The sequence below is a fragment of the Callionymus lyra genome, chromosome 7, assembly GCF_982586985.1.
Source record: "Callionymus lyra chromosome 7, fCalLyr1.hap1.1, whole genome shotgun sequence".
In the NCBI taxonomy this organism is placed as follows: domain Eukaryota; kingdom Metazoa; phylum Chordata; class Actinopteri; order Syngnathiformes; family Callionymidae; genus Callionymus; species Callionymus lyra.
Genome location: NC_141824.1, coordinates 9,744,379 through 9,769,061, shown reverse-complemented (window position 1 = coordinate 9,769,061; position 24,683 = coordinate 9,744,379). Strand labels below are relative to the sequence as shown.

The 24,683-nt window shown below is 36.9% G+C and overlaps 1 protein-coding gene across 3 annotated transcripts in view; it reads right to left on the bottom strand.

Moving 5' to 3' along the window:
- LOC148075002 (chloride channel protein 2-like) overlaps nt 1-24,683 on the bottom strand; it is a 146,149-nt gene that overhangs the window by 61,855 nt on the left and 59,611 nt on the right. For all 3 annotated transcript variants that reach the window (XM_087795299.1, XM_087795300.1, XM_087795301.1), the window contains 10 exons: nt 19,867-19,998; nt 18,714-18,842; nt 16,539-16,672; nt 13,519-13,596; nt 10,871-10,949; nt 9,927-10,052; nt 9,042-9,126; nt 5,578-5,679; nt 3,605-3,689; nt 1,744-1,899 (listed from right to left, as the gene is read on the bottom strand). In XM_087795299.1, coding sequence (XP_087651425.1) covers nt 1,744-1,899; nt 3,605-3,689; nt 5,578-5,679; nt 9,042-9,126; nt 9,927-10,052; nt 10,871-10,949; nt 13,519-13,596; nt 16,539-16,672; nt 18,714-18,842; nt 19,867-19,998 — 1,106 coding nt within the window. The remainder of the gene's footprint in view (nt 1-1,743; nt 1,900-3,604; nt 3,690-5,577; nt 5,680-9,041; nt 9,127-9,926; nt 10,053-10,870; nt 10,950-13,518; nt 13,597-16,538; nt 16,673-18,713; nt 18,843-19,866; nt 19,999-24,683) is intronic.

Sequence of the window (24,683 nt, the reverse complement as noted above, 5' to 3'; positions counted from 1 at the left end):
CATCGTCTTCTCAACACGAAAACCTCAGAGTTCGGACCGACAGTTCGAGGAACAGCCGACTTAGTAATGACGACGTATTTTGTTGCTTCCAGTTTGTCAGCATCAGCACTTTTCTAACAGCTCTTTTTAATAAAAGGGCACGAGTTAAAAAAGTCCTCAAGGAAGATAACTTTCTTTTTCTTTTTCGTCTGACATCGGCAACATAATGAGAAAAGAGAGATAACTTGTATTCAGACAATTATTTGGAACGTTCTTATCTTGACGTGACAGCGACTGCTACGTTCTATCGCTTCAGTAGAAAGAAGAGTTTTGTATAAATTAAGATTTAAAGCAAAGTACATTTTAACCTGTGAAGTACACAGAAAAAAAGTAAGCATTTAATTTCTCCCTCGTTTAAATTCAGGACACTTATTTCGACTTGCTAACCTACATCAGTACTTTGCCGCCCAGCCAACCAATCACAGCTGTCGATCCCTTTTGACGATATAGACGTAGAATGTAAACGCAGTATTGTATCGACCAATCAGCTGTCACTAAAAAGAGCAGTGTGTAGAAAGGCAGTTTTGTTGGCACCATAAATAAGGTGAGTGCGATAATCAGTGTTTTCAACTAAGTTCTGTGGTTGTGTTGAAGTTTTTTCTGCTGATCCAATAGATAACCAGTTTGAAATCAATATGAACTTAACTGTTCGTGACTGCAGCTTGTTACCATATATTTAAATCTGTCAGAATCAGAATTTTTTTTATGGCTACTACAAGTGAAGAGTTCAACCAATTAGGAATTTGTTCAGATACATTGGTGTATGTAGAAGTAGTTGAAGCAGAATAAGTAGTAGAAGTAGTAGAAGTACTAGTAGTGGGAGTGAGAAAATATACATATAATATATCTATAATATTTAGTAGAAGAATTTGTAGAGTTATTGGTAGAAGTAGTAGTAGAAGTAGTAAAGGTAGAATATCTAGTATAATTAGTAGTAGATGTAGAATTAGTAGTATAATTAGTAGAAGTAGAAGAAGTAGTAGTAGAAGAAGTAAGAGAGGCACTAGAATCTAGTAGAATAAGTTCTAGAAGTAGTAGTAGAAGTATAATTAGCAAAAGCAGTAGTAGGATCAGTAGTAGAATAAGTAGTAAAATAATAAGTGGAATTAGCAGTAAAAGTAATGTAAAAGTAGTGGAAGTTGTAGTATTAGTACTAAGTAAGTAGATTGGTCCAACATTAAACATGAAAAATGTACATTTTAAACCTAAATTAAAAAATGCAGATTACAAATTAAAAAGTTTGGGCAATAAGTTTGTGTTTATGAGTCTGATTTCAGAGGGAAAATAAATATATATATATATTTTTAAATATTCAAGATACAGCAAGAACACAAACCACGATATGGGACCAATGTACTTTTATATAGTTAAGATAAAACAAATGTATAAGTTAATGACTACAAATGGTCTAAATTCACAGAGAAACCACACACAAAAAGTCCACAAAACACTCAATTAACAAAATAGAAATAGAAGCAAGTCTCCCCAACATTGGCCAGTGGATTTTAAGAACCCTGAATAAAGTATTTAAGGTTATTGGCGGTAAACTCCCGGCGGGTATTATTATGGATAATAATATGTGTTTTTGCACTAGCATCATATCGATCGACCTACTTGGATCTTAATCTCTGATGAATTCATAAAACCTTCTTTAAGATAAGTTAAGATAAAATAATTTGTAGGAAAATAAAAAGATTTTCTCACCTTCATCACGATGAAGAGCACCAGCGTGACGAAGACGTTGACCTGCGGGTGTTGCCAGGCCTGCGAGTGTCCGATGTAGTTGAACTCCTCGGCGATGCCTTGCTTGGCCCAGGTCCGGTTGTCCAGCAGCGTCACCAGAGACTCCTTCTGAGTGAGCTGGAGGGTCACATGACGTTGAAACGTTCATGAATAACATCCAAGTGTGACTTAAAAAAAAATCATCATTTATGTTGCATTTTGTTCGCCAAGAGTGTCAGAGCGACGTGACTGATTTAAGGCTTCTGAGAGCCGGCACACCCGGAGGAGGCATTCCTGTCAGAGTGAGGAGATTTAAAGCTCCCGAAGATGACTTCGCTCTTGGAGGGAGAAGCAGGAGGTCGTCTCGCTGGTGCCTGGACTGAACACTGGCTTTACTAAATCACACATGATGGAGGTGGAGTTGAAAAACGGGAACCAACAAACACATTTACCAGACATACTTTTACTTATCTGACGTTAAAACATGAAAAACATCAAGAGCACATGTGTTTTATTTGGCCCCGGAAAGCTTTTGAAAAATAGTCTGGTTTTGCCTGAGTTGCCACTAATAAGTACTCATTTAAACAAAGAAGATTTTCTTCTTAATTAGTTCTTAATCTGTCAACTTAAATACTTGAAAGTCTTTTACTAGTATTCAAAGTGAAAATAAGTGAAGAACGGGTGAAATGATGGCATAAAGAAGAAAGACTGATGTTAAAACTGTCATTTCAACAAATGAACTGAAAAAGGTTGAGAAGAAGAAAAAACTAAAGAAAAAAAGGAAGAAGAAGAAAAAAGTAAAATTTGAAGAAGAAGTAGTAGTAGTGGGAGTAGAAGAGGCAGTAGAATTAGTAGTATAAGTAGAAATAGGAGTAGAAATAGTAAAAGTAGTATTAGAAGTAGAATAAGTATTAGTAGTGGGAGTAGAAAAGTATAAGAATTAGTAGTAGGATTAGAAGTAGTCGTAGAAGAAGTAGAATTAGTAGTAGAAGTAGAATAAGTAGTAGTAGAAGTATAATTAGTAAAAGCACAAGTAGCATTAGTAGTAGAATAAGTAGTATAAGTTGAATGGAATAAGTGGTAAAACTATACATAGTAGAAGAAGTAGTGGAAGTAGTAGAGGTAGTAGAAGAAGTAATAGTATTAGTAGTAGTAAGTAGACAAAGTGTTTTTAAAGTTAAATGAAGATTCTAGGTGTGAGTAGTTTCAAGTACCTGAAGCTCAAAGTGAAAGGAATTGAAACATAAGTTAAATATTTGAGGTAAATGGTGGAAAAAAAGGGGTAGAAAAAGAGGACTAAAAGAAAGAGTTGAAGAGATAAAAGAAAAGCTAGAACACAGCCCGCATTTCGGGAACGAGCCGAGTTGATAAAAAAGTTTGAATGGTTCAAATCTGATAAAATTTGTAGGAGATGCGATACAAAGTTTAGATCAGAAGAGTAAAAGAGGAACTCTGCCTTCAGCATTCACACAACTACTGTATTTTAGCTTGTATTGATCATTACTGTCTGAAATGTGTTTTGTATTAAAAAAAAGAAGTTAAAATAAGTCCAACTCAAACTGTATGTTATTTACTTTAACTGTCTGTACCTGGTCCTTCAATATAATGACTTTAAACTTGTTAGTCCCTCTGATTTAAAGTATTGAAAAACTACACTACAAACAAACACTACAGTGGCTTGAGATAAGAGAAGGAGGTAGAAGTACATGAACAATGCTGGCTTCAGGGCAAACTCGTGTATTTCATCTAGAAAGGTTAATAACAAGTCAGGCTACAGCAGTAGAACCAGGAGGCTGGAGCGCTGGCCGTGCATTAAACACAACAGGGCGTGTCGTCGACTCACCTTCCCGGCCATAAACTGCCCGAAGCCTGGAGGGAACGTCATGGTGGAGACGAGCAGAGTGACCAGCGCTGGATACAGCAGACGTCTGCGCTCACAACAGAGAAAGACGTCAGTACAGCAACAATGAGAGGAAACACTGAAGTCTTGTGTCGTCTCTGGGTCAAGGTGACCCGAAGGCCTGAAAACAAATGTGTTCAAGGTATCCCTTGTGTCGTCTCTGTTTAAAGGTGACCCGAAGGCCTGAAAACAAATGTGTTCGAGGTATCCCTTGTGTTGTCTCTGGCTCAAGGTGACCCGAAGGCTTGAAAACAAATGTGTTTAAGGTATCACTTGTGTTGTCTCTGTTTAAAGGTGACCCGAAGGCCTGAAAACAAATGTGTTCGAGGTATTCCTTGTGTCGTCTCTGGGTCAAGGTGACCTGAAGGCCTGAAAACAAATGTCATTGTGGTATCCCTTGTGTTGTCTCTAGGTCAAGGTGACCCGGAGGCTTGAAAACAAAAGTGTTCAAGGTATCCCTTGTGTTGTCTCTGTTTAAAGGTGACCCGAAGGCCTGAAAACAAATGTGTTCGAGGTATTCCTTGTGTCGTCTCTGGGTCAAGGTGACCTGAAGGCCTGAAAACAAATGTCATTGTGGTATCCCTCGTGTTGTCTCTAGGTCAAGGTGACCCGGAGGCTTGAAAACAAATGTGTTCAAGGTATCCCTTGTGTTGTCTCTGTTTAAAGGTGACCCGAAGGCCTGAAAACAAATGTGTTCGAGGTATTCCTTGTGTCGTCTCTGGGTCAAGGTGACCTGAAGGCCTGAAAACAAATGTCATTGTGGTATCCCTCGTGTTGTCTCTAGGTCAAGGTGACCCGGAGGCTTGAAAACAAATGTGTTCAAGGTATCCCTTGTGTTGTCTCTGTATAAAGGTGACCCGAAGGCCTGAAAACAAATGTGTTCGAGGTATTCCTTGTGTCGTCTCTGGGTCAAGGTGACCTGAAGGCCTGAAAACAAATGTCATTGTGGTATCCCTCGTGTTGTCTCTAGGTCAAGGTGACCCGGAGGCTTGAAAACAAATGTGTTCAATATATCCCTTGTGTTGTCTCTGGGTCAAGGTGACCTGAAGGCCTGAAAACAAGTGTGTTCGAGGTATCCCTTCTGTTGTCTTTGGGTCAAGGTGACCCGAAGGCCTGAAAACAAATGTGTTTGTGGTATCCCTTGTGTTGTCTCTGATTCAAGGTGACCCGAAGGCCTGAAAACAAATGTCATTGTGGTATCCCTCGTGTTGTCTCTAGGTCAAGGTGACCCGGAGGCTTGAAAACAAATGTGTTCAATATATCCCTTGTGTTGTCTCTGGGTCAAGGTGACCTGAAGGCCTGAAAACAAGTGTGTTCGAGGTATCCCTTCTGTTGTCTTTGGGTCAAGGTGACCCGAAGGCCTGAAAACAAATGTGTTTGTGGTATCCCTTGTGTTGTCTCTGATTCAAGGTGACCCGAAGGCCTGAAAAACAAATGTGTTCGAGGTATCCCTTGTGTTGTCTCTGGGACAAGGTGACCAGAAGGCCTAAAAACAAGGTGACCCAATTTATGTTTTATATTTCAATAAAGATTCTTTAAAATAATTAGATTTTTTAAATTTTTAATCAACATACAAATGTTGCAATTAAACTTCCAGTCACTAGATGGCAGCAGTCATTACACATTCTGCAGATACAGCTACATAACTGAGGACAAGAGGATACAGTCGACTCTAAGCAGCTTTTAAAGCAGATGTTTGGACATATTTTGGTTTCAAGACAAATAAAATCAGTTACAACTTCGTCAAGAATCATGTGGTCTGTAAATTCTGCAAAACCAGAGTCAAGTACTCGACAATACTACAAATATATACATGTTACTACAGTATAGAAATACGTCGTATCGTTGACACTGTATCGTGATACGTTTCGCCAGGTTCTTGATAATCTTGATAATACCACAAACTGGTGACTTACTTCTTCATCAGGAATCTGTTGATGGCCTTTTGTTTCCTGATGAACTGGACGATCAGTCGGTTCAGGTAAACAAACAAGGCTCCGCCGAAGCCGCTCGCAATCCTGCAGAGAAACACTATTACGATCAAGACTCTCGTCACGTGAAAGAGCATATAGAGTCTAAGAGGAAGAACAAACAAGAGCAAAGACATGGCAGCGGAACAGTCAGCCCGGGATACGAGTGGGAGGGAGGGAGAGAAAGAGGTTTACATAAGACTCGTTGAAAAAGAACAGTGGATGTCCACTTTAGGGCGATAAGAGGGTGTGGGGGTGGACAGGAAATATCAGACCAGGACAGGGTTGAATGCTTGGAAATGAATTGTGTGCATGAATTATTCCACCAAACATTGTTAAATAAATGAAAAGGAAAACATGTACGAAGAACGGAAGGATGTTGTGAAGCTAACAAACCATATTTATCGACATGCTAGTTCAAAAGAGATAACTAGCCAACTAGCTACACGCTAGCGCTTAAGTTCACTAACATTTTTTAGAGTTTTATTTTTTATTTTTTCAATGAATTGCACTCAAGTATTTTTATTTTACTACGAGACTAAAGTAGTATAACATATGTTTAATACCAGAGTAAATTCATTTATTATATTATTATTATTATTATTATAAATAATTTATTACGAGATTAAAGTCGTACAAAATACCTTATTACGAGATTAAAGTTGTCTAAAATGCATTTATTACGAGATTAATGTCATGCAAAATACTTTATTCCGAGATTAAAGTCGTCTAAAATGCATTTATTACGAGATTAATGTCATGCAAAATACTTTATTACGAGATTAAAATCGTACAAAATACTTTGTAACGAGATAAAAGTCGTATTAAATACATATATTACGAGATTAAAGTCATGTAAAATACTTTATTACGAGACTTAAGTCGTAGGAAAATCATTTATAACGAGATTAAAGTCGTATAAAATGCATTTATTAAAAGATTAAAGTCGTAGAAAATACATTTATTAAGCGATTAAAGTCATGCGAAATACTTAATTATTAGATCTAAGTCGTACAAAATACTTTATAACGATATAAAAGTCGTATAAAAATTGTTTATTAGGAGATTAGTGTCATAGAAAATACTTTATTGTGAGATTCGTTTAAAATTCGTTTTTTTTAAAGTAAAAATAATAATAATAAGGGAAAATATATATCGAAAATATATTGTATTATTAATATATTTTTGTAACAGTGTTTGAAATGTATAACCTTCTTTTATTTTAAATGTTTTATTACTTCGTCATGTAGTAATAAACAGTCATGTAGTCTATAAATTCTACAACACCAGAGTCAAGTACTCGACAATACTACACATATATATCCTTGTTACTACAGTATCACTACATACTGTACCTTCGACCCTGAAATGTATCACATCTCAATATTCTTGACGATACACAAAAATAATATGTAATCCATCTGAGGCAAACATTATTATTAGTGATGCTACATTTAGCCAGTTTACCCTGTAGCCATTAGCACTGTAGTTACCAATCATGCGTTTTCCTAAACATCTATAAACGTCTTAAACGAACAACATAAAGTCTAACAATGCACATGAAAACCAAATAAAGCCAAAAGATAAAGTTTAAATCAAGTCTATTCATCGTCTCGTTGAAGAATCAGCTTCTAAAAATCCTCACAAACACATTTGTTTCCTTGTAAGCTTCGCTCAAAAGGCCCTGAAGTGAGGAGTGTCCTTCACACTTTCCAGCTCGTAAACGCCGACTGACTTTCGTTGCTTCACAGATTAGTGCGGGTTGAAAAAAAACGAACCCCGCAGACGAGCTATCGCCGACACACACTGTTGACTGAGGCGAGGATGCTTCAAGTGTGAAGCAGCAGCCATTAAGGAAACAAGCGGCAGTGAAACTACTGGAAAAAAAAGAAGAAGACTGTTTTATGTTTCTTGGAGAGCTCTCGCAGCTTCATTCACTATTTATGACCCCGGCTCTACGCTCGTCTTTGGCATGAGCCCGTCGGTCTCATCCTCAGTCATGGAAGCGTTCCTCGCCAAAGGCACAACAAGAAAAACAACAACTGTTGAGAGTGAAAAAATTCTCCATCAGGGACTTCATCAACATCACCACAGGCCACGCTTTCATCGGTGGTTTCATGCAGGAGGTGTGAGGACACCAGTGTGAGGACACCAGTGTGAGGACATCAGTGTGAGGACACCAGTGTGGGGACACCAGTGTGAGGACATCAGTGTGGGGACATCAGTGTGAGGACATCAGTGTGGGGACACCAGTGTGAGGACACCAGTGTGAGGACATCAGTGTGAGGACATCAGTGTGAGGACACCAGTGTGAGGACATCAGTGTGGGGACATCAGTGTGAGGACATCAGTGTGGGGACATCAGTGTGGGGACATCAGTGTGGAGACACCAACCAGTGTGGGGACACCAACCAGTGTGAGGACATCAGTGTGAGGACACCAGTCTGAGGACACCAGTCTGAGGACATCAGTGTGGGGACACCAACCAGTGTGAGGACACCAGTGTGAGGACACCAGTCTGAGGATACCAGTGTGAGGACATCAGTGTGGAGACACCAACCAGTGTGAGGACACCAGTGTGAGGACACCAGTCTGAGGACACCAGTGTGAGGACACCAACCAGTGTGAGGACACCAGTGTGAGGACACCAGTGTGAGGACACCAGTCTGAGGACACTAGTCTGAGGACACCAGTGTGGGGACACCTGTGTGAGGACACCAGTGTGAGGACACTAGTCTGAGGACACCAGTGTGGGGACACCTGTGTGAGGACACCAGTGTGAGGACACTAGTCTGAGGACACCAGTGTGGGGACACCTGTGTGAGGACACCAGTGTGAGGACACTAGTCTGAGGACACCAGTGTGGGGACACCTGTGTGAGGACACCAGTGTGAGGACACTAGTCTGAGGACACCAGTGTGGGGACACCTGTGTGAGGACACCAGTGTGAGGACACTAGTCTGAGGACACCAGTGTGGGGACACCAGTGTGAGGACATCAGTGTGGGGACACCAACCAGTGTGAGGACACCAACCAGTGTGGGGACACCAACCAGTGTGAGGACACCAACCAGTGTGGGGACACCAACCAGTGTGGGGACACCAACCAGTGTGGGGACACCAACCAGTGTGGGGACACCAACCAGTGTGAGGACACCAACCAGTGTTAGGACACCATTGTGAGGACTCCAGTGTGACTACAGTCAGTCTAACTATTTGTTAAAATATACTTCCTTCCTCACTCCTTCAATACTTCAAATCAATTGTTTCAGAAACAAAATTGGCAAATATTTTCGTTTTTTAATGTATAATTTATCTCTGATTTTGCACAATAATCCTTTATCTCTTTATGTCAGTGATCTTAAGAAACAAACCAGTCGTTTCGTAAAACACTTTCTCTCCAATAGTTACCCGATGACAGCGAAGGCAGGAAGCTCCTGGAGGTCGAATGGGAAGTCGAGGCGGAAGCGCGTTTTGAAAAGTGCGGTGATGGTTTCTGTTAAAAGAAGGGATTACAGTCAAAATAAAATACATTATTACGAGATTAAAGTGGTATAAAATACATTATTATGAGATTAAAGTGGTATAAAATACATTTATTATGAGATTAAAGTGGTATATAATACATTATTACAAGATTAAAGTGGTATGAAATACATTTATTATGAGATTAAAGTGGTATAAAATACATTATTACAAGATTAAAGTGGTATGAAATACATTATTACGAGATTAAAATGGTATAAAATACATTTATTATGAGATTAAAGTGGTATAAAATACATTTATTATGAGATTAAAGTGGTATAAAATACATTATTACAAGATTAAAGTGGTATGAAATACATTATTACGAGATTAAAATGGTATAAAATACATTTATTATGAGATTAAAGTGGTATAAAATACATTTATTATGAGATTAAAGTGGTATAAAATACATTATTACAAGATTAAAGTGGTATGAAATACATTATTACGAGATTAAAATGGTATAAAATACATTTATTATGAGATTAAAGTGGTATAAAATACATTTATTATGAGATTAAAGTGGTATAAAATACATTATTACAAGATTAAAGTGGTATGAAATACATTATTACGAGATTAAAATGGTATAAAATACATTTATTATGAGATTAAAGCGGTATAAAATACATTTATTATGAGATTAATGTCATAGAAAATACTTTATTGTGAGATTAAAGTCACAGGAAAATAATTTAATACAAGATTAAAGTAATATGAAATACATTTTCAAGTAATAAACAAACTCTCCAACACAAGGTTCACCTTCGTCTTTATTCCACACAGCAAGAACTCTGAAGATGAAGGCACTGAAGGTTGCTGCGAAGAATCCTCGCCAGTAGTTTCTCACAGCGAAGAACGTGGACGTTACTTCGATGCTGAACAACACGCCTGGAAACACACACTTCATTTTGAACGTCATCTTTCAGCCACGACTGAACTCAGAGTACGAGACTTAAAGTTTCCACTTGTACTTGATTTTTCTTGTACAATAAAACCTTTGCCTTCGATGTGCTTTGACTTTTCAATTGTATCGGTTTAAAGTTGAAACATTTAGAACTATTGACACTACACGGTCACAGAAAAGATGTTTGTGAAGATCCAGCCGATTAAATCCGACTTCCGAAAGTAAAGGAAACGAACCAACGCACCACTTTCCTGCGATATTCCAGCTGTCAGTTAAAAACAGGCGTTTCAAAGATCAGGATTAAGTTCATAAAGAGAAGCGAGACATAGTGTCGTGAGTGCAACGATTACAAAATAATTTTATGAATTAAAAAGCCATTTAAAATCTGCAGATACTCTTTTTATTTTGTAAAAATGACCAGAGCAAGTTTACTTTTATCACTCGTTTCCTGCCTGTGGTTGAAATCTCTACTGCCAAAGTGCTAATTCTAACTCGCTGAAACCATCATGAAACATCTACTTGTTTTTATCAATTAATCTTATCTCCTTAAAAGCCATTTAAATGTATTTTATAAATAAATATATTTATTTTATAATAGTTTATATATAAGAAATGAAGTATACATTTTATTAAAATCGAAATTGTATGTATATTTAAATGCTCATACAAATAGGAAAAGATACATTTAAACAGAAAATATTACAGGTTGTTTTTTTTTCTAAATAAAGCAGTATAACTTGATTTATTTATATCAAAGATGTTAAATACGTGATGATTTGTGTCGACGCGTTTTGAAACTCACCTCCGATGGGGGCAGCAAAACAGCACCCCACTCCCACAGCACAGGCGGCCGCCAGCATCTCAATGTTTCTGGACTCGTTCTGAAGAAAAAAGTTAAAATGAGGATAAAAATAATACGATTACAGCAACAGAAATGATGACATGAACTGTGTGTATTCCTCGGTGACTTCACCGTCACAACAATGCGGTGGAATATAAAACGATGACAACTCGAAGGCAGGGGCGTGACGACGGAAATGCATTTGGGGAACATTTAAAAAAGACTCGGGAACGTCTTGTTCTCCTTCGATCTCTGGATGAGGATGTTGGAGCGGTGAAGAAGAGGAGGAGGAGGAGGAGGAGGACGGAAGTACAACAGGATCACGATGAGTGATGCACAACAAATACACAAACTCACCTTCACCCCTATTAGAGTGACTTCCTTCAGCAGCACGACATCAGAGAAAGAGTTGTCATTTCACATTTGTTCACTGATCAGTTCAAACTAAACAACAATTTTCTTTTCACACAACTCAACGTTATTACAATACAATAAATGACTACAAAATAACTGCCTTTAATGTAGACAAGAAGGATTAATACTAACTAAAAAAAATGAATAAGGTTAATGCTATTGATATAAAAAACATATTTATATTTATTTAAATTAAAACGGAATTAAAATGTATTAAATTATATACAATTATAGTTATGATGATGACAATTAAAGCCTGTATAGAAACAAAGACAAATAATTATACTATACATTAAAAAAATATATTACTATTAATTTCTGTTTCTTTAATAACGTTCTAATAATTAAAATGATACAACAACTGCCCTTTCTGTAGAAAAAAAGCTTTTTCATAGTAGCTCATTAATAAAAAAAATATATAAATATTAATAAGAATTACAATGATAATAGTAAAAAACAACAATAGAGATATTAAACTAATAACAAAAGCAATAATACTGTTAAATTATTATCAAATTGCTGTTTATTATTTTGAAATTATTTAAAAAAAGTAAGATTTAAAACCGTACCATATAGAGCGTTACAGTGATTCTGATAATGCTATTAATTTTAAACAATATTAAAATAAAATACAAGAAAAAATACATTTTAAATATTACTAATAAAGGTTAATGTAGCAAATATATCAATAGTTGATGGATCACAAATATAATATTAATTAAACCTCAATAAGAAAATCGCTTTGTTAGTTTAAAATGTAGGCATTAGCTCTAACAAACTTAAAAGTTTACGTATTGTCAGCTTCCATGTGTCACCGATTTACAAACACAGTACCGCGGCGGGAAAAATGAAGACTAACACTGTCATACAATCTGAATCATTCTCTATATCGCAGCCTCGAAACCGTCTCACAGCGTCAATCCAACACCCCGAGAGAGACGAATCTCAGGGAAAAAAAGAGAGATTTTCTCCGGCTCCCTTCAACCTTAATGACTTGTGTTCCCACCGGGAGGAGGAAGATGGAAGAGAAACTAGAAGAGAAGATGAAGATTCTCCTCAACATATTTCCTTTTTCTTCTCCATCTGCTGAATAATTCCAATCTCTGTCGCCGATATCTGTCAAGTTTGTTTTTACGCTTTCGTTTTTCTTGACCGACATGAAGGTTATTAAACATTTATGGAACAACGTTTGTCGACTTATCTCGCGGAGAAAACGTTGGTGTGCGTTTTTGTTTCCTTTTGAATAAACAACTTTAAGGACAAAATGAAAATGAATCGCAGCAACATTCCGTCTGAGCCGACAGTCGGACGTCAAACGTTGACGGCCTTGTCAGGAATTACTTGTCGCTCTCATCCTCTCTCTCTCTCTCTCTCGCTCTCTCTCGCTCTCTTTCCCTCATCAGTTTCTTGTCTTCCTCCTCACAGGACTGTGCAGCTCAGCTTGATAAAACATCTGCTGTTGTCATCAAACTTTCATGAAGAAGAAACTGTTGTCGCCTGGTGTGAGTCAAACCTTTGTTACAAGTTTTAATTCTACTTTATGACACTAACTTTTTAAGCATGTTTTTGAGAAAAGAAAATGTGTCAAAAAAAGGGTCACAGTATCAATCGATGAAATCATTTAGAAAGAAATGTATTTACTTTTTTTTTTTTAAATGTAATGAAAAATATATATACAACAAATATGAAATTGCAAAATATTTTTTTTATTTTTATTTTATTTTATTTCTATTTCTATTTTATTTTATTTTATTTTATTTTATTTCTATTTTATTTTATTTTATTTTATTTTATTTTATTTTATTTTATTTTATTTTATTTTATTTTATTCTGTTAATAGTGTTAATTTTCTAATATTGTAAATAATTTGTTTATTTTTAAGATCGTTTTATTTTATTTTATTATCTCTTTTATTATTTCTTTTTTTCCTTGCACTTTATTTTCATTGTGCTGCTGCTGCTGTTGTAAAAGTGTGTTTCCCCTCTGGGGATGAATAAACGTTTTCTATTCTATTCTATAAATAAATAAAGTTTATTGTTCAAAATATATTCCTATCAAGATATTGTTCAGTCTGACACAGTCAAAAATGTTGATAAACTTTATAAACCATCAGTTTTATGACGTTTTTATTTGATTTTCAGTGGCCAGCAACAAGAGTAAGCAACATAAAAAGATGAATTAAGAGCAGATGTTACCTCATAGATTCCTCCGAACAGCGACATGAACTTGCTCAGTAAAGCAGCGCAGAGACTGGCGATGTGCACGAACGGACCCTGAGAGGAAAAAAAAGAAGTTCAAATAAAAGAAGATTTTATCAAAGATGTCCTCGGTTTTTCCCCCCAAGATGATGATTTAATGAGACATAAAGAAGTTTGTAGTTGAGACAATAGTTGAACTAAAACTATATCAAGACAAATACGTAAATAAATAAAATAAGGTGAAGAAAGGGATGAAGACAGAGGCAACTAGAAGAGGACAAAGACTAGAGGAGGAAGAGAATGATTGGACTGAGACGATTAATTAAGATAAGAAGAAGAAGAAGAAAATATCAAGAAAGCAGACAGAGATGAGGAGGTAAATAAATCATAGACATAAAGAATAGAAAGAAAAGGAAAAATATAAAGAAGAATAGGAAAATGAGATTAAAATCCAAGGTGAAGAGGAAGAAGAGATCAAAGAGAAAGATGAGGATGGAGAAAAAGAACAGAGATAAAGATGAGGAGGAAGAAGAGACCGGCGAGATAGAGGAGGAAGAAGAAGTTAAATATAAGGAGAACAGAGAGATCAATGGATTTGAAGAAGAGATCAAAGGCAAAAAAGAGGAGGATGAGATGAAACAACAAAACGGAGGAAGAAGAGATCAAATACATCAAATGAAGAGAAAGATAAGATCAGAGACAGAAGCAAAATTGGAAAAAGAGGGTGAAGACAAAGACGACGAGGAATAAGAGGACACAGATAAGGAAGAAAAGATCGAAGACGAGACGAGATCAATGACAAAAATGAGGTGGAAGGAAAGATAGAAGACAAAGATGAGGAGAAAGAGAAGGACAAGACTAAAGATGAGGTGAAAGAAGAGGTCAAAGACAAACAGGAAGAGGAAGAAGAGGACAGAGACAAGGAAAAAAAGGGAAAAAAAGAGATCAAAGACAAACTACGTTGGAAAAGAGAACGAAGAAAAGATGAGGAAGAAGATGAGAGAGAACAAGTGTATGAAGACAGGGACGAGGGACGATAAGATAAAGAAAAAAGTTGTGCTAAACAAAATGTATTAAAAAGTCGTTTTATTTTGGTGATCGTTGGTTTCTTCTGTTATAAAGTAATGAATCTCAAATGTGTTTCAATACGTTTGCAGTAAAGCATGGTTTGAGAATTAATGTGGTCGATGCACATCAGCAACTTTTTTTTTCCGGGGGGAAAATCCTTGGAGGCAAACAGAGTTGAAGAACCTGCTTCAGTGCGAGACTTCTTGGAAACACACCAACAACACGGATCTCTCCAGTCGATATTAAAATTCAGGAGATGAAGTTTGAAGCAGAACTAACAGGATTAAAAGTTAGCAACCGAAAAGTGATGCAGAATTTTTTTTTTTTTTTCCAAGGAAAAACTTTTCCCTGAATCCAAACTGTCAGTGAGTTCACTCGGATAAAAAAGCCGACAGGAAGTTAAAGTGCGAGTCTCCGGGCGAGAGGGTCGTCGGGGGCGACGCCTCAGAGATGTTGTCGACTAACACTAATCTACATACCATCATAAAACCAACATCCCTCGACGCTTCCCCAACCTTCCCGCTAGGATTGAAACGTCTCCTGTTAAAGCCATCTCCTCCTTTTCTTTCAAGACTTGTTTTTCTTCTTCTCTCCACTCAGACTTCTGGACCAGAACCAGAGCAGATCCGCCCGCTGTGAGCCATTTATGATTCATTTGTTATTCACGCTGCAGGCATGGTGCAGAGAGGAATGTGAATGAAGTAGTTCTGGAACGCTGATGTATTGTAACCCGAGAGTTGTGTGTCTGTGTGCGTGTGTGTGTGCTTGTGTGTGTGTGTGTGTGTGGGTATTGATTACAGAAGCAGATGCAATATCGCAATAACATCCGTGACCTCCAGCTTCAACTTGACATCCGCAAATAAGAGTAATACGACATTACTGATAATCTCTTATTCTGATAATTATCAAGTATAAATCTTCTTGTCTCGTTTAGACTAGTGTAACAGTTTATTTTCATGTCTAAAAAAGAAGGATCTGTCTCGCCTGCAGTTAATAGAAAACTCGAGAATTCTGACCCGCTCTAGTAGAAGAACTCACATTTCTCCGATCCTTAAAACTCTGCATTGGCTGCCAGTTTCTTTCAGGATCAATTTAATAATTCTGGTTCTTACTTTCAGATCTATTCATCTTAGTCTTAATCTTAATTCATCTTAATCACAAAAGGGACACAAATATTATCAAAGTCACAAACCAAACACCATGTTTACTGAACCATCTTTAAGGAAGAAAGTGTAAACAGAAGTTGAATTTGTTTCGATTCTTCATTGTCAAAAACTGTAGAATTACATTTGTAAAAAAAATGTAATTCATTAATTTAGAAAATACGATTATTGAATAACAAATATCCATCTGCTTTCTATCAAATCTCCTTTATCCTAAATTGAGCTTTCTAGTTTTGAAGTGTCTTCCCGTTCCTTATCTCGAACACCACTATAATCTTTGGTCAATTTATACAACATGAACTTCAATGTATTTGTATTTGTATTTGTATGTGTATTTAGATTAGATTAGATTATATACACTTGATTAATCCCTGGAAATTGGGTTTCAAGTGCAGAGCAGACAATAGTTTCATAAAAACAACAACAACATGCAATTAAAAAGAGCAAAGAGATGAAAAAGTGCACATGTTAAGAGCATATAGAAAAGGGAATAACACCAAGAAAAAATACAAAAGAAAAAAGGTTTCAAAGATAAACATAGTATAATCATCCTTTCCCTCTGCATCCTAAATATTACATCTGGACGCACAAAATGACTAGGCGACTTTTTTTTTGTCTTTTGGATAGTACATTCAAATTAAAATATAACTTATTTGTATGTATTTTGACTCTTTGAATTAACTTCTAGTTGACCAGATTGTCAAAAGGTATCTAGGATTCCTTCAAACTCTATAAACTTGACATGAAAACACGTGGCATTGAACCACCCAGTGCTGTGTTCCTCACCTCCTTGCCCAAGGGCATGCCACTGCCCAGGGCGCAGGTGAGACCGATGACTTTGGCTACGAAGGTCTTAAAGGTGAGGTATTCCTTCAGCACAACTCCTCGCAGGATGGTCTTCATTTCCGGAATACCCGAACCTGGAAAGTCACATAAGACTTGTGTCAAATATTTTCTTTCTTTTTTTTATGTAGCAGAGGATATGCATTTAAAATCAACCATGAAATGGTTCATTTAACACATTTTTTAATGGATGCGTGTTTCTGTGTTACTAGTAGGTTATTTATGAGGAAAGAAAGATGTGGGGAAGCAGCCAAGCAGTGTCTCAGCAGGCGCCAAAAACCTTGGACTCGCCATTGTGAGAGACTTTAAGTCATCAAAGTCGGTTAATGGTTTCCTCAAATTTTTATATTTTGAACAACTTAATCCTTAGAAGTTTCTGAAATGTAATAAACAATTACAATTTATGTCCTGTCTTTTCCCGACCACCTTAGCTAGAATCACCAGAGAATGACAGGTGCCTTAATATTAACGTGATTGTCCACAGGGGTGAAAAACAGGACCTTCTGTTGCATTTTATTAACAAAATGAGCATTGAGATAGTTTTCTTGACATCTAATAAGCTTTTGCCGACTATGTGAATGAACCAAATAATATTTGAAGTATAGAGAAGAGGTATATTAACACGTCAGTTTGCAATACAATATACTTATTATGTATATTTATGATGGTCATTTCACCGATCTTAAGGGTTACAAAAACTAAGAAAAATGTTTACTCAACACAGATTCAAGGAGAATTTTAATTCTTAAAGCTTTGGCCAACTCGGAATGAAATGTATTTTTTCATCATTATTTTTTACTAATGGGAAAGTCCTGATCTAAAGTGTCGCTGATGCACTTTTTATCACTGTGTTGGAAAGGAATGTTGGGGAGCAGAGATGTCTTCCTGCCAGGATCTTTGAACGAGTGAATACCACCTTGAGGATAATAACTCATTCAAGTTTGTGTTTGGTTGAAACGTTTTGAGTTCATTTTTGACTTTGCAGCTCTGTGCTTCAGACAGACATGTAAACTCTGTGTTCTTCTCACTTGCAAGTAAAATGTCTGACTTTAACCAGATCTGATTTCTGTTCTTTGTTTAAGTAAAAGTGTTTCCTAACCGGACAATTACCTTTGCAAGTATTGTTTCTGGTCATAATTGAATACTTCTGATATGATTTTCTTAAGTAAGAGAGCTAAAGTGTCGCTGATGTACTTTTTATCACTGTTGGAAGGAATGTTGGGGAGCAGAGATGTCTTCCTGCCAGGTAAGGGTCTCTGAACGAGTGAATACCACCTTGAGGATAATAACTCATTCAAGTTTGTGTTTGGTTGAAACATTTGAGTTCATTTTTGACTTGTAAAACTGTGACAAAAACGGTGACGCAACAGCTCTGTGCTTCAGACAGACATGTAAACTCTGTGTTCTTCTCACTTGCAAGTAAAACGTCTGACTTTAAACCACATCTGATTTCTGTTATTTGTTTAAGTAAAAGTGTTTCCTAACCGAACAATTACCTTTGCAAGTATTGTTTCTGGTCATAATTGAATACTTCTGATATGATTTTCTTAAGTAAGAGACAAGAGTCGAGGTTGAAAATATGTCAAAGTGTCTCTGAGGTGGGACTCCGAGTCAAGAGTGGACACTACAAGGACAAAAGAGAATCAACATCTTGAGGGCAGAAACTGTAAGGAAGGAACAGGAAGGAAACCGGAGGTGTGACTCACGACGACTCCTCCGACTCTCAGGAGCGCTCTCGTCTATTCCCGCTTTGTTACCGGGAGTGACAGCGAAGGGGTCGAAAACCTGCCGAAATTATTTCCGACAGGTCGGCGTGCGGCAGGACGCGGCACCTCGGGGACGAGATTGTGCCGCGGTTTATAGTTCTATCACACTCTGGCGCCTGACAGTGAAGCAGACGAGTCTCCGGGGAGCGAGTCTGCGGAGACGACTGCGACAATTACAGAGTGTCACTGTCGAGGCTCGCTGCAGCAACAAGCGTTTAGGAACAGTGTGTTTGGGGGACGTCGTGACGAGCAGAGAGAGTCCCCGAGAATAATATTCCAGATGAAGATATGAAATGACCTCCGGAGCGAGACATGTCTACTCATAAGGTTTGGGGGGGGGGGGGGGTCGTACCGACAGCTTGCGGGGCCAGGATCTGGGTGAAGCCGGCGGAGAAGGTGATGAGGACGACGGGGTAAGTGACCCAGGCCAGATACTGCAGGAAGACGTTACTGTCCAGACCCCCGTACATCCACTTCTGTGCTGTGAACACACAACGACAGGTGAGATAAAACAAGAGTCCGTAAAGAACCACTCCTCGTACAGACAAGAAAAGCTTCTTGAAATTAAATGTGTTCTAGTAATTAAAAGAAAATAATTAATTTTAATCAAATTTTAAAACTAGCCTTGAGTTTGGACCAGAATAAAGAAGTGAAACTCATATGTCATAATCAAGTGGAGTTGGCAGGTGAATAGTCATGTAATTTAACTTTATTAAAACAATATGAACATTGAAAAACTTAAACTTCAATATGTCTTTTGTTTAAATTACTTAAGTTAGCTGAAATATATAAAGTTCTCTCTCATATGTTCTTTCACTGGTAAAAAAACAACAACATTTGTTTGATTCTAAGCACAGAGACAGTGCATACGTCTGCCAAGGATCTCAATTGAACAGAAGAAAAAATCTTCCATTTTTTTGCATTTTGTATTATATAAATAGTATATAAACAGACATGCGAGTAGCAGCAGTTAGAAGCCATAAAAGAAAATGGTAGTTTAAAAAAATGTCTAAAATACAGATTAAATTACAGAACGTCACCAAAATTCAAATTAAATTCGGTTTCTTGTACAATCTCTAAAAAAGTTGATTGAAATATCTTCAGAAATAAGTGAGTTGTTTTTCTAAACAAACCCAATAAGGGAACGAAACATAAACCTTTTTTTTTTCAAGAGTATTCTCATTTGCTGGCCCTTAAGTTGATCCACTTCATGCATGCTCTGCCCTCTAGTGGCAATCGCTATCAAGCCTTAGGCGTGGTTAGGTAACCTGTATCGATTGCTCAAACAGGGCGTTGAATGCATTCGTAGAACTGCGGTTACAATAGTGACCTTGGGTTTATCAATGATTGTAAAACTTTTTTTCATCTTATATGTTTGTGAATTTTACATCCATCAAATATATGATTTAATAAAAAATAAAAAAAAAGTATGAATAAGTATTTAACTGTAATGGATGTTTCTCTCGTCCTCCCCAGAGTCTCTCCTCCCTCCCTGGACGTCTTACCTTGCAGGCAGATGGCGATGCAGAAGTCCACCACCCAGCTGACCAGAGCCATGACGAGTCCCAGCAGGATGAGGAAGATCCAGTCCTCGCCGACACGAGAGATCAGGAACTTCTGACAGCGAACGGTACAGACTGAACGGAGAGAAACAACACAGTCAGGGTTTGGTCAAAATAAAACTGCGACTGTTTTTTAACTTGTGAGACGAGTTCATGAGTTTTGTTTAGTTTAGCTTTTAAACATTTTATTTTATCAATTCATTTTCTTACTCTATTGTTTGTTTAGTAGCCAATGATTCCAAATAACTTTTTTCTTAACGATGATCATTCTTGAATAATATTTATATAATAATAACAATTTTATGTAATACATTCATCATAATTTAATCCATAAGACTGTAGAACATATATACATATATATACATATACATATGTATATATATATATATACATATATATATATATACATATATACATATATATACATACATATATACATACATATATATATATATATACATATATACATACATATATATACATACATATATACATACATATATATACATACATATATACATATATACATATATATATACATACATATATACATACATATATATACATACATATATACATATATACATATATATATACATACATACATACATACATATATACATATATATATATATATATATATATATATATATACACACACACATATATATATATATATTTTTTATGGCACAGCATTAATTTTTTGTAATATAAAATGGTTTCACGATTCATTTATCATCAGATTTAAAGATTACAGCACATAAACCTCTTAAAGAACATACATTTAAACATAATATTCTGATTAAATTAACTATGTATATTTCATTTCTTATCTTATCCTAAAGACTGCCATCTTCGTAGATATCAACATGACCATAATCTACTTTTATTTCGACATAAAACCATCTGGTGATCATTTAATGATAATTTCAACTGATTAAAAAAATAAATAATTTTCTACATTAGACAAAAGATACTATATATTGTGTGTAATAATCAGTTGTTGTCATCGTCGCACAAGTTAAGTCGATTTATGAGGGACAAACCTACAAAGAAAAAAGTGTTACCGACATGTTTGTGTTACATCGGGGAATGAAGCGAAAAGTGTCACGACATTAAAAAACTGTTAATTCAAAGGTTAAGAAAACAGTCTTTTAATAAATACACAGCAGCGACACACAACGTGAGTCACACAAGTCGCCTCTACTCACCTGAGCAACAGGAAGTGATCGCTGTGTTTAACCCTGGTCAGGGGTCAATGCGAGGTCAACAAAAATACAAACTAATCGGCTCAAATCAGTGAAAACTAAAATTATTCTGGAGGAAACTTCAGCTCATTTCCTCTCTCCACGGGGGGTTGCATAACTCAACACAGCTGGAGACTCACAAAACTGGACACACACACTTTTGTGTTATCATTTCTGAGTTAAATGAAACTGAGGTATTTTTGTAGCGTAAAATATATTGAATACAACATATTTTTGGGTCCTATGTAACAGGAAAGTGTTCAACAGCTTCACACAGTCTTTCTTTCACTCTACAGCGCCCCCTTTGGATCAATCTTTCAGGTGTTATTGACAGCAGACGTGATGGAAGTAAGTTTCGGGTTGAATATTTCATCACTACACATCCACTAAATCCAAGGTTTCAAAGTCGATTTTCTTTACTTTAGGCAAGTGTGTAGTAAACAAAATTGAAAAAAATGTTATCATTCTTTTCTTGAGCATTTTTCTGTCATAATTAAGATCAAAGATGTCAAACACAAACGCACAACAACCAAAATATGAACCACAATCTGTGTCAGTGGCCTAACAAAATGTACTGTACACTTATACTATATATAATACTTATATAATATACTCGTACCTTAGTCGACAACTAGTTTTCTTCTAAGAAGAGACGTGTTTTCAGTCAGATTTTGTATTATTTAAGGCCAATAAGACGTACATTTAACATATATTGAGTTCACGACCCAATTTTAAATTAAATTTTATCTTGATTATGGACATATAAACATTAAAAAAATCAATCTCGCCTTTTCACAAATTCAATTCATTTTTTTTTTTTTTTATAAATGGTACTGCGTATCAAGATAAAGTAATAACAAGAGGCAGTAATAAAGACCACCTTATTTATGATGCCAACAAACCAGTGAACTCCCATGATGCCTTTCTACACACGGCTCTAATAAGTCAGCTATCATTTCTTGGCTGGGCGGCAAAGCATTAAGGGAGCTGTTTAGGTCACCGTTACTGAGAGGGTTGTTGAGAGGTAATATCCAATTTTTCATGTTGAATAATTAATGTTAATTTAAACGAGTTGAAATAGTCGTTAAATCAGGGAGTTAAGAGTCTTCAGAATGTGACGGGTCGATGGGTGGGATCTGGACCCACCGGGCCTCAGGTTTAACTCGAGCAATCATCGGTGCTCTCGCTCCAACTTCTAACTTCTAACACTTTTTCCTCCCTGATCCCATCATCCCTCACTTCATCTCCCGTCTTCTCCCGCTAATCACATTCAACCACCGACTCTTCCTCTCACGCCTTATCTTCCGCCTCACACTCCTCCTCCTCCTCCTCCTCCTCTTCCTCACGTCCTCACCCCTCCATCCCTTCTGTTTATTTCCCACCCGTACCCTTTTATTTCTCTCGCTCGGCAGCGACACGTGTCGCGTCCACATGTACGAGCTCACTGGTGGCGGATTCGGGTTGTCGTGGCGACGCTTTGCACGTCGACTTCCGGCCATTTGCACTGAACTCGTCATCTGTTGCTGATTAATGTTGAAATATACGTTTAATTTAAAGTATTATTATATTACATAAACACGACTACAGTCTTAGTCAGCGCTAAAGGTGTAAGAAAATATTGATATACTTAAATATATCTTCTTTTTTTTGTCACAATACTATCAATATTTAACCCCAAGGTATCGATTTTTTGAAAAATATATAAATGAATTTTAACCAGTTTAGTTATTTTATAATTTACATATCAATAAAGTGTGTACAAAATAAAATCATTTGATTTTTCTTTTTTATTATGATTTAGGATTAACATGCGTTTGTTCATTTTTGTGTTGCAATTAAACTTCCGGGCGCTAGATGTCATTATGTCCTGCGCATTTAAAGTAACATAAGTAATGCAATGACTGAGGACGAGAGGATACAGTGGACTCCTGCAGCCTTTAAAGCTGATGTTTGGACATATTTTGGTTTTCAAAGCGGTTACAACTTGCGTCATGAGTCATGTTGTTTGTAAATTCTGCAACTCCAGAGTCAAGTACTCGACAATACTATGAATATATTTAACTACAGTATCACGATACATCTAAATATACTGTATAAAGTGTCCCTCTATCCTGATATGTATTATATTGTCAGATTCTTTTTAATACACACTCCTAAGAGCAACTCATTCACACCCATCATTTTTAACAAGTGTTATTATTGTCACTACATTTATTTATTTATTTTAATTAAACACCTTTTTTTAGCATTTAAAAAAATATAATTAAGAGTCAAATGAGCTCTGCATGATAAGTGAAATCCTTTCAGACCACAATGGATCCATTCTCGGTCCCATTATCGACATTTTCTGAATTTTTCAATATCTGTTTGTCATTTTTTTGCCTTATTTTGCCAACAAACAGAACGAGGGAGACGAATGTGTTCCATCTCCCGCCCTCCTTGGCAGAGGTAATAAAGAAGTGCTTCAATGGTGGCGAGGGCCCCAGATGTCACTCGTGAGTAAAATAAGAAGAGTTTTTCTAAGAAATAAAAACCAACAAGTCTGCGTAAATATATCCTCTGGTCCTCGCTCCTCCGCCTTCGCCCCGCTAACTGTTCCATTCATTAATCCACTCCTCCGCTCCCCGCCTTCACGTTGATGTTTTCCCTATGCTAATGAGATGTCGGCGGAGGTGATGTTTATGTAAATGTGGGTGAAATGGCGCCGGCGTCGGGTCTCAGACGAGAAGGCGAAGCGCCGGGACTCCATCGCTCAGTTCGCTCATCACGTTACGGCGGCGGAGACACCCCGTCTTATGGCTGCAGAACAATGTCTGCTTAATGAGGTGCAAGGGTGTGTATGTCTACACACACACACACACACACAAACACTGGGCCCAAAGTTGAAAACTGCATTACCTCTGTAATGGCATCCGCGGGTGTGTGATGTATATTTAACATCTCTTTTGGGAACACTTCTGCGCCCCCAAAAAACACTCCATGGCGATACTTTTGCTGCAATTAAAGGCAGTTCTGGGAGGAAACGTCCGACATCATCAAGTGGACTTAAGTAAGTGGGCTCTGTTTTCGAGGCGGGGGACGCCACCCTCGGAATACAAGGGCGGTAATGAGCTCCGGGATGTGAACTTGAACGACGAGATCGAGGTCGCTTCGTTTCATTCTTCCGTCTGTATTTCTGCTCCATCGCTTCGTTATTTTAGATGATCAAAAAGAAAAACACTGTCCAAGAGGCTCTTTGCTCGTCTACTCATGTCTTGGTCAACGCTTTGAGAAAAGACGCTGATTAAGGGTTGAAAGAAGTGAAAAGTTTTATGTAATAAAATGACTACAGTGCACTTTTCTTATTAGTCCAATCAATGAATCTGTTACATGAACTTAAAACTTTCATTTTCTCCTTCTCTGCTTCGATTATACACATTTATTCAACTGCATTGATACATGTATCAAGTGTATCCAAAACTTTTTTTTTCTTCTTTTAAATATTAAAGGTTTTTTTTTATTTTTTATCTCAAG